Source organism: Lipophrys pholis (assembly GCF_963383615.2).
Source record: "Lipophrys pholis genome assembly, chromosome: 5".
In the NCBI taxonomy this organism is placed as follows: domain Eukaryota; kingdom Metazoa; phylum Chordata; class Actinopteri; order Blenniiformes; family Blenniidae; genus Lipophrys; species Lipophrys pholis.
Window position 1 is genome coordinate 12,015,390 of NC_137628.1, and position 10,341 is coordinate 12,025,730.

The following is a 10,341-nucleotide window of genomic DNA, read 5'->3' on the forward strand; positions in this document are numbered from 1 at the left end:
CTAGTTCTCAGTAGAACAGCACTGGGAACCTCACGGCTGTGTCACTGCAATTTTAACAGAAAAAAAAATCACCAGCTTAAATAATAATTTGATAATTGGATTTATCTACATAGTTGATCTTTAGCCTGATTTGCGAACATTGCAACGGCAGCTTGGTATGACTGTCTGCCTCACTTACGTCTTCTCTTGCAGGAATGAGGAAGCATTTTTATCTAATGAAAGCAGCCGATACTTCCGGTTGTATATACAGTACTGACATTGAAAACATTTAAATCTTAACTTAGTTTTTCACTGAAAATCATCCCCCATCTAATTTATTTATATATATAGATAATTTTTAGGAACTTCACAGCAAGGTACCTGCCTGAGTCTGAAATGAATTCAGTATTTACAAAATAACTATCACTGTAAAGCTGTTGGATTTTCTTTTAAAGAGTTCAAATAGATTTCTAGGTCATCCTAAATGTTCACTTCCACAGTGTTCACATAAAATGTCAGGTTGATTTCCTGCATGTTTTCCCATTTAGTTCACGTTTTAATTGAGGTTGCCGTCTTCATGGAAATGTGATGTTTGTGTGCTGGGATGAGGGGCACGGAGTGATGGTTGATTCAATCATTGCGGTTTGCGGATTAAACTGTAAATGTCCACAGATTCTTCACTTTTCAATCTGGGAATTAAAAAAAAACAAAAAAACACACTTTATGGATAAACTGACAGAATTAAAGGATTTTGTCTGGTGTGTGCTGAGGGGTTTGACTCACCCCGCGGTACGACTGTGAAATTTGACGGACGAGTATGCGGTATCTTCCTCCTCTTTGCGCGTTTGTCTGCCAGATGGTGGAATGATGGAATGGACAGGGTCTTCCTGGTTCCGACGAAATGTCACGCTGCCGTAGTTTAGTTCACCCGGCTCCTCCTGACGTGCAAAAAAAGATCAAACTTGTTTTTGTCTGTAACTCAGCATGAACCATTCAGGAAAATAAATTGAAGTGGTTGAGAGGGGACTGCTCCCTCTACGATTATCAAAGCTTTTGTCTGCATAACTTTAATAAGTCTTACAGATGGAATTTATTTGACAATATTTGCTGTATGCACAGAAACTTTCTGAACTAAACAGCCTGATGGGAAGTAAAACCTTTGACTGCTTGCTGAATGCTGAAATGCCATCATCTCTTGCAATAGATAGAAATAACACAGAGAGCGTGTTGCTCTGAGTGCAGTTCTCTTGTGCACTGCATGTGAATCCGTCCTCACCACCTACCCGAACCAGGGTCTGTATCCCTACCCTAATCTGTCTACCTGTCCTATCCTTTTCTCTTCTCTATCCTCTCATCACAACCGTAACATCAGAAAGCCGCCACCTCTGAGTCTGGTTCTGCAGGTTTCTTCTTGCTTGAGGGACTTTTTCTTTTCCACAGTTGCTTATGCGAGTTCATGTGGATTTGTTGGGTTTCTCTCCGTAAAAAAAGCACCCACTAATAACTGTATTGTATTTGGTGCTATATAAATAAAGTTGAATTCACTAGAATTTAATTTTGAACAGTCATATCCTGATGTAGTGGGCAGCATGGGACTCAGTGTGATAACATCTGAGCCCATTCCAATGATCATTAAGAGACATCAATCCAAAGGGTCGTGCTGTAGAAATACAGAGATCCTGAGCCAGTTCCGGAGTTCAGGTAGGTTTCACATTCATATGACGGACAGCATGAGCCATTGTGACATCATAACTGTGGGTTTCCAAATGAACATCGGCTTCCTGATATCACTGATATGGTAAATTCGTTCCCTCAATTCCAGCAACTGGGATAATTTAGAAGAATCAAAAAGTTAAAACTAACACATTCAGACGTGCAGGAATGTTAAGCTTAGTCTGCTGAAGTTCAAACTGAGCAGTATGATGGAAAAAGTGGCCATCGGCTTCAACCTGCAGTCTGACTTGATCGTCTCTGAAAACCAACACAGTAAACCTTTGAGACAATGAGCTGCAGCAGCAGAACAATACATCAGGTGTGACTTCTATCAGCTAAAAACACGAACATGAAGCTTAAATTCACAAAGGATGCAATAAACTGGACAAAAGAAGGCTGGAAGAACATCATCCGATGTGATGATTTGATTTCTGCAGGAAGAATATCATACCATTGAATTGGTATTTACTTAGTTCACTATTTGGAATAAACACCATGACAGCAGAGATCCACCCTGCATTGTGCCTTCATGAATACTGTTCTTGTGTCGAAATCACAGAAAATTCATGGTGAAGGAAGAAAAAAATTGGGGCACAAACACTTTTCAGATTAGTTTTTGTTTCAGAAAGACTAACGTGTCGCCTTTCCTTACCTGTACTCTGCTGCCTGGCGTCTCACGCCGAGTCCTCTTTAATGACCTCTTTCTCCTGGATGGGACGATGAATGAAAAGAAGACTCATCACGTTGAATCATTAAACAAATGTCTGAACTTAAAAAAGGTACACACTGAGCCACATACCTAATCCACAGGAAGGCAAACAGGAATATAGCAGCCAAAAGAATGAGAGAGACCAATCCAGCGAATAATAACATAACATCTGAAAAAGAGTGATTACAAACTGTTATTTAATAACTGATTTATGACTGTTACATCAATAGATATTTCAAAGAATACTTACAAACTTTTTCACTGGTGGGTTTTGCCAAACCCCCTGAACAAACAGAAAGTGAAACATGTTTTGCTTGTCCTCATGAGGCTACAGATGTAAGATTCTTATGAGTTAAATGTCAAACGTGAGCTAAATAAACCGGGAGTTCAGGAGCTCCTTTCTGATAGCAAGAAAAAACATGGCTGGTGTCGTCAATACAGATATGATACTGATATGATGACACAACTTTGTACAAAAGCCTAATTATTAAAGGAGTGGAATGAGATTAAACAGGCATCACTGTCTTTCACTATTATCAAGGCAAACAGTTTCCATCTTCTTCATTTCAGCTCCGAGTATGACTGTGTGTTCAATCAGCCGCCATCCGAACAAACACATCTCAGCCTCTGACTTTACAATGTTGGACATTTATAAAGTCATATCAGCATCACTAATCACTCCTGAACGAGAGGAAATTATTGTAATAGAATTTATTTTGAGGACAGAAGCGCGGGTCGATATGTTAAATAAAGGGTCACAATCAATATTCTGACATGAGAATCAATCTAAAAGGAAACATTCTTGGTATTTGAAGTGTCAACATTTTGGTATTGATCTGCGTGTCTCAAACTGGTGATGAGGAGTCTCATGAAAAATGTCTAATAATACCACTTCTTTTGTATGTGAGGTGCTAGTTTCTGATTACTACTCTGACATGTATCATGGAGCTACACTTACTGAGGTTGATGTGAGCTTCTTACCTGTTACTTTAGTTTCGTTTACATATAAACAGCTGTCTTTCTTTGTCTTGTGTCCTGCTCATTACTTATTGGAAGCTGTGTAATGAACCACTGCTGGGAATTGCTGATACTCTTTGTTTTAGCAGGTGTAAATGTAAATATTGTCCTACAATAATGTCTGAAACAGACTGTGTGTGCCACAAACTGAAAATTGCAGCTGAACTCGAGTGAATCAAATAATATAACTCCACCACTTATTAAAAAAAAGAAGCTGTAATGCAGGAAAGCTTTGAAAAGTAGAAGTGAAATTGTGTATTTCCATAATGTAGGTGATGAAAACGTGATAATGTGGGATAGAAGCTGATTAACTGTTGTTTTTTTGTGCAAACAGTATTTATTTGATCATATATTTGCAATAGCGATTGCAGGATTGTTTAAATATCAAGACCATGTGAAGCCATTTGACCGTCTTCAATACAGTGGTTACAGTAGGTGGAGGTTACAAATGATTTACCTGCTTTGTTTGCTGAAGATATCATATGTGAGGTGGAGATCTGTCGTCCTTTGCTGTTCTGGGTCTCACAGTGATAATTTCCACTGTGTTCAGGTCTGAAGTCAGTGATGGTGAAGTTTTGTCCTGATGCATTTGATAAGTATTCATTGTCCTTGTACCAGCTGTACTCAGCTGTTGAGTTATCATCACTGCTGCAGGTCAGAGTCACTGAGCTTCCCTCCACGATCTCACCAGAGGGACTGACTGACACTGAGGGACGTTCTAGAACATCTGGAAAATAAAAAAGGTATTATGATGAGCAACTTTGGAGGAATATTGTTGTGATTAGAATTAGAATGGATTAGAATTAGTTACAGCAGACTGCTCCTGCTGGATCAATACCAGGCCAAAACACTGTGGTTACAAAATCAGGGATTTATTTATTTTTTTTATTTATTATAGCACTGTATTAATTGCCAGAGGGTTAATTCCGCCCCGAATTGACTGGAGTACCCAGAGGAAATCCACGCACACACAGGGAGAACATGCAAACTCCACACAGAAAGGGCAGATTGAACCACAGGCAGTCTTGCTGTGAGACGACAGTGCCAACCACTGCAGCACTGTGCCACCATGTGACTTTAACTTTTGCCGTTGTGGCAGTGCATATTTCTATAAAAACAAAAAATAATTATCACTATTTAAAAAAACTTTTCTTCAACTTGAAATGAAACCAGCTGCTTCATCTCGACTTTTACTATAACACTGTGTGAAATGATCATTTTATCTGCAATCTCAGTATTTTACGATATTTTCTGCCTTTGTTTTTATATTTCTCTGTGTTTTATTCTTTACGCAGTTTGTGTAAAGCCCTCTGTGGTATTTTAGAGTGTTTTATAAATAAAGCATCATAAAAAAATTATAATATTTTCCCAAAGTAAAATAAGAGCGTGCATATTCTCCCCGTGCATGTGATCCAGGTCCTCCACTTTCCTCCCACAGTCTAAAAACATGAATTTGAAACTACCTGGTGTCTCTGAACTGCCAGTGTGTGTGAATGTGAGTGTGTGTGGTTGTGTTTGACCCGTCCAGGAGGTCACAGTGTCGCTTCTGCTACACAATGATGGAAACTCACACACTGCAGGAGAGCTGCAATGCAGATGTTGAGGATTTTCCCCCACAGCACATGAGATGTTGTCCCTGACACGAACCCAGCCGCTGTACGTCTTTGAATTGATGGAGCTGATCACTCTTCCATTGATGAACCAGAAGTAGGAGAGATTCCCAGGAGGACTGCAGCTGCTGTGACACTGCAGCTCAGCGTAGGTGTCCGTCTGGCTGCCAGAGAGTCTGCTCACCTGCACCTGCAGATCTGTACATGAACCAGTAATGATCACAGTGACGGTGAGTCATCAGTGAAAACACCCCCAGTGTTTGTGTTGTTTGTGCTCATTGTTACCTGTGACAGTCAGCGTTGTTCCAGGTAAATCAGTCCCCCATTTGAAAAGATCTGCTTCAAATGTGAAGCGATATTCTGCTGAGTCACTCTCTTTCAAGTCAGCGATTTTTAAAGTGTGGACTCTCGACTTATCAGAGAAATGGACACGATTCAGATATCTGACATCTTCTCTCAGGTCTTTGGAGCGGTTTGGCTCGTTGCTTTCAGAACGGAACCAGTATACAGATAGACTGGGGTTTTTTTTTTCAGTGTAGAAAGTGCAAGAAAGATCAACGGTTGATCTGATGAAGCCACAGATTCTCCTCTCATTGTAAATCACTCTAGAACAGTAATTATTACGATGGGCACCTGGAAAATAAAAAAATAGGGGACACAGATGTAGCATGTTAGAACAAGTGAGAATCCATTTTGTCCCGTATTAAAATGCTCAGTGTGGTCATTAGTTCAGAAATTTGCAGTGCTGTCAACTCCCACACACTGAGTGTGATGAACTGCAGGTATCAGTTCAATGCCAAACTTTCACATTAAAAGATTAAGATTTAGATGGATGTCCAATCAGAGGAGACATGAGAAGCAGAGCCTCAGTTTTTCACATGAAACATAATGAACAAATCATATTATTACAAATATTATTAAAATAGTATTGCTTGTACAATGCATGTGCCATAAATTAATTCATGTGTGATTCCAAATATTTTTAATCATCAAAAATACAGAATCTGTGTATTTCCATTTATAATAGTAACAAAAAACATTTACAAAAAAATTAAATAAACAAAGCCAAAGCCCTGGAAAGAAAAAAAACAGATGAATTTGCTGAAACTACTAATCACCTTTTTCTTAAAAAGAGTCTAAACTGATAAACTTTTCGAACGAGTCACAGTGTATTATATAGAAATGGGCTTTTTTAATTAATTTTTTTAATATTTTTCTTTCCTTTTCTTTTGTTTTTCATTTGTTTCATCTAATTTTAAATTGTTCATTCGTTCGAAATAGATAAATGAATAAATCAAATCAAAACAACGATAACAGTTCAATCAGTTAGAAATGACTCAGTGACATAAAACAGTTAAAACAAAATGTCATCAGTTCTGAATTATTATTGAGAAATTCTATAAATTAAACATAAGCTATAGTTCTGATGTGGCACACTTTTATATAAACAATAGATAAGCTTTATAAGCTGTGTTATTTTCGGTTTAAATAAGTGAACAACATTTCTTTCAGGATAAAGTGAGCAAACACAAGTTTTTGGTCTAAAATATCAAAGACACAAATCATCGATATTGAAAAATGATATGAATGTCACAATTGTTTCCCCGCCCTCTTATCTGACTGTTACTTTGAAAGTAGTTGTGTATAAAGCTGTGATGTGGTGATGTTATAGACTGTGGTGAGAGAAGACAGAGGAAACTCACACACTGTAGGTGAAACTGCAGCTTCGTGTCTTTTCACAACACAGGAAACACTGTCGTCAAAGATAAAGGGGCCAGAATATTTAGAGCTGCTTGATGAGCTGATTTTGTCTCCATTTCTGTACCAGACGTAGGTGGGACTGTCAGGTAATAAACACCTGCTGGTACATTGTACAGTTGCTGTAGAGCTTGTTGGTGTTGAGATGATCTTCACTGTTAAATCTGGTTCTGTGGAAACAAAAGAGGAACCGTCATCAGAGGAACATGCAAACACACGTTATATTGATCTGCACATGCTGAAGATTTGAAATCAATGAAAACATGAACCTGTGACGGACAAATCCACTCCAGTTTGAGCAGTAAATGTTCCACCTGGTTGGTCGGTGATGAACCTGATCTTGTAAACTGCTGAGTCAGTCTCTCTCAAGTCTCTGATTGTGAGGTTGCAGCTCTTCGAAGAACAATCGTACGACATTCGACTCCTGTTCTCTTCTTCTGTTTGCAGATCCACAGGTTCTCCTTTGTGGTCAACTTTAGTAAACCAGTAAGTTCTGGCGACTCCACCAGCGTTTAGATTAGAAATGTGTGGATGTTCGTAGGTGCAGCGGATTCTCACAGTGGCTCCTTGTGAGGCACAGATCTGAGTGGAGGAGTAGGTCACTTTCCAGTCACTGCCACCCTGGACCACTGGAACCCAGAGACACCAGAAAACACAGAGACAGCACATTCACAACAGCAGGAGGGCACAGAAACTCACATTTACACTCAAATATCTTCATCGTTACTGGATCTAAGTCTGTTTTCAAGGAATGCTGCTTCACTATTATCTGAATTTTCTTCTTCTAATATTCTTCACACTGGATCATTTCTTCTTTCAACTTCTACAATCGATATCTTCTAGATCAGGGTTGTCAAATATAGGCTGGCGGACAGAAGCCGCCCACCAGAGGGTTCAGTCTGGAATGAGGAATTAAAAGTGTAAAAATGATCAAATTAACTCACATTTTTAATATTAATATGCAGATTTGAATCGCATCAGTGCCAAATCTTGACTGTGATAATGGATTTGTGGAAACATGTATGGAGAAAGAGTGATGAATGGAAACACATGTTTTTTTTTTTTGTTTTTTTTCTAATCTCACATATCACATTGTGGACGTTCGATAAGTTTTTACAGCTCAACCAGGACAAGACTGAAGTTCTAGTCATGAGTTCTGAGACTCAGAGAGACAAACACCTGAATTACACACTTTTTACTATAAGTTGCTGTGTTGATTGAATTTTGGCAAAGTGCACTAGGAAAGGTAATAAACTACTGAACCAACAAAATCATTATGTATATCAATCTTAATAGTATCTGGCAATACATAAAAAACATACAAAAGGAATCAAATCAGTTTTGTTACTAATCTTTAATCCAAAACTCTAAAAACCAACAAATCTCCATCCTGCAATGTTTTTTATTTCACTTACAGTATTTTTCTGTGTTTTCAGTAAGCAGGATGAATACTGAAATATATCAATAGGACTTTAAAGGCCTAAAATCCTGAAAATAATTTAATATTTGTAGTTTTCATTAGCTTTCAAGATTGTTAAGTGATCTATACAGACAGTTGAAAAAGATTGATTTATGTTGATTTGGTTGAAGGCTTTTTTTTGGGACTTTACAGTATTTGCCACGGGCAAGATGAGAGGGTGAAACATCCATGTCAGTGGATCTTTAGCCACAAGCTTTAACACAGTCAAAATGATCACTAAATATCAAAAACAAGTTATTCAGAAGAAATTAACAGAAATGGCCCAGGAGAGTTTAACGGCTCAGCAAAGTGACAGCAGCTGCACATTTCCAGGACTCTGTTCATGTCTGGTAATAATTCTCTGAAGGTCATCAGACATTCAAAGAAAAAGAAATATAAATGTCCGATGTTGCAGGATATGCATCACATTGCACAGCGGCTTGAACTTCAATAAAAATACAAATAAAAGTGAAGATACCTGGTAAAGAGAGAAGAAGGACAAGAAATCCTCTCACTGCTGGAGATCCACTCATAGCTGCTGCTTCCCTTGGAATACTGCAACACAGTGGTCACTCCAGACAAGTTAACATGACAAGAGGAGGGTGTAGAGTTTGCACCTTGGTTTGTGGTTGGAAACTGTGTTTTTACAGAAAAGAGGCAGTTGCATTAAAATGTCTTCCTTCCTCTTCACACAAGAATAGATGGACACCAAAGCCCTGAGCTGAAATGAGGAACTTATCCTTACTCGTGTTTTTCACACAGTCTTATCTTTATTCTCATGAAGTCAAGTCGTTGTGAGGTTTTTTTTTTTTTTTTTGCAGAACTTCCTCAACAATTGATGGTTTTTATACTAGAATTGTCTAAAACTGTAGTTTGCATAACATGCTCAGAAAATACCCCAGGCTCATACTTGCAGATAAAAATCAGATGTTCATGTTTCTGTTAAAACTGTTTCTGCAGAAGAGCAGAAGTGTCAAAGCTGATAGTCTGTGGTCTCATTATAATAAACACGTCCAAGCTTGTGAATGCAACTTGAAGTAGAACATGAAGTTGAAGTTCCGACTGTCAGTTTGTGGAGCCCTAACGCTCTCCTTAGTCGTTTTTGGACAATTTTCAAAACTATTTCATGTAACTTTTTGCTGCGTTAAAGTTTGTGTCATGCATTTTTGCAATAATTGTTCTTTTTTAGTATTTAAAAGAAAATCCACTATCTTTAGCTGTAAAAAATGTCAAATTCACACTCGCGGTGCATTTTGCAGTTTCTCTTGTGTTTCTCTTGGTCAAAAATATACCTGCAGAAAAACTGAACAAATGTTAGTACACCAATATTTTATCTGCTTTTCCCATGAATCACTTCCATATGTTCAATCCTTCTCAAAAGCACAAAAGATGAGGTCATTATTTTTAGGACTTTAACGTGTTAAATGCTATGTATTTCAGTATTCAACATGTATATCAAAAACCACTTCAAAAATATATTTTCTCTACAATATGGAAGAGTAAAATTGAGCTTTGGTGATTTTTAGACTCTTGAATATGTCAAAGATTAGAAACAAATTTGATTTGATTCCATTGTGGCAGGACAGCTTGTGTGGCTTCTTGGCCTCCAGAGCGAGGCTGTTGAGAGCAAAAGCCTCCTGGTAGGGTGACCCAAGGTGGACAGGTCTGGAGGGAAGGCTAAGACAAACACATCCTCCAGTCTCACCATAGATACAGAACACCAACAATCATGTACTCTGCTCAGAGAAGGGTGATCGGGACTCAGCCCTGGAGTCAGGCTTCTGGGTTGCTATTCGCCGACCGGGGCTTGGTGCACGAGGTAGCTCACGTCTACTGGTCAGGCACAACCGAACAAGCGACGTGGCAGAGCTAGCTGGACACACCACCCACCAAGTCCAACATGGGGGTGTGGTGCACTGCTCAAGCAGTGTAAAAGCCACCTAGTGTCTGGGCCCCTGCAGCAGAAACTGGCTCTTGGGATGTAGAATGTTACGTCATGGAGGAGGAAGGAGTCCGAGCTGGTGCAGGAGGTTGAGATGAACCAACGACATATAGTTGGACTCAACTCCATGCCCGTGACGTGCAGTCAGTGGGGG

At 38.9% G+C, this 10,341-nt stretch overlaps 1 protein-coding gene across 2 annotated transcripts; it reads right to left on the reverse strand.

The window, feature by feature from the left end:
* Positions 1–512: 512 nt before the first annotated feature.
* On the reverse strand, positions 513–8,807 carry LOC308110217 (B-cell receptor CD22-like). 2 transcript variants are annotated; one of them, XM_080464387.1, is made up of 11 exons: positions 8,724–8,807; positions 7,056–7,415; positions 6,732–6,956; positions 5,314–5,661; positions 4,990–5,226; positions 3,876–4,145; positions 2,652–2,684; positions 2,492–2,570; positions 2,345–2,399; positions 763–917; positions 513–668 (listed from the first exon to the last, which is right to left on the reverse strand). In XM_080464387.1, the coding sequence occupies exons 1-11, from the start codon at positions 8,776–8,778 to the stop codon at positions 614–616; spliced, it is 1,872 nt and encodes a 623-aa protein (XP_080320513.1). In that variant the 5' UTR covers positions 8,779–8,807; the 3' UTR covers positions 513–613. The 2 variants fall into 2 exon arrangements, with proteins under 2 accessions (XP_080320513.1, XP_080320514.1); XM_080464388.1 differs by lacking the exon at positions 2,652–2,684 and having other exon boundaries at positions 8,724–8,806.
* Positions 8,808–10,341: the final 1,534 nt, after the last annotated feature.

Bases quoted from the DNA above. Each gene is read 5' to 3' on its own strand.
- LOC308110217 (XM_080464387.1), bottom strand. From the start codon at position 8,778: ATGAGTGGATCTCCAGCAGTGAGAGGATTTCTTGTCCTTCTTCTCTCT. The intron at 5,227-5,313 runs GTAACAATGAGC...GTTCATGTACAG, and splicing joins AACAACGCTGACTGTCACAG to ATCTGCAGGTGCAGGTGAGC. The intron at 2,400-2,491 runs GTATGTGGCTCA...CGTCCCATCCAG, and splicing joins TTTGCCTTCCTGTGGATTAG to GAGAAAGAGGTCATTAAAGA.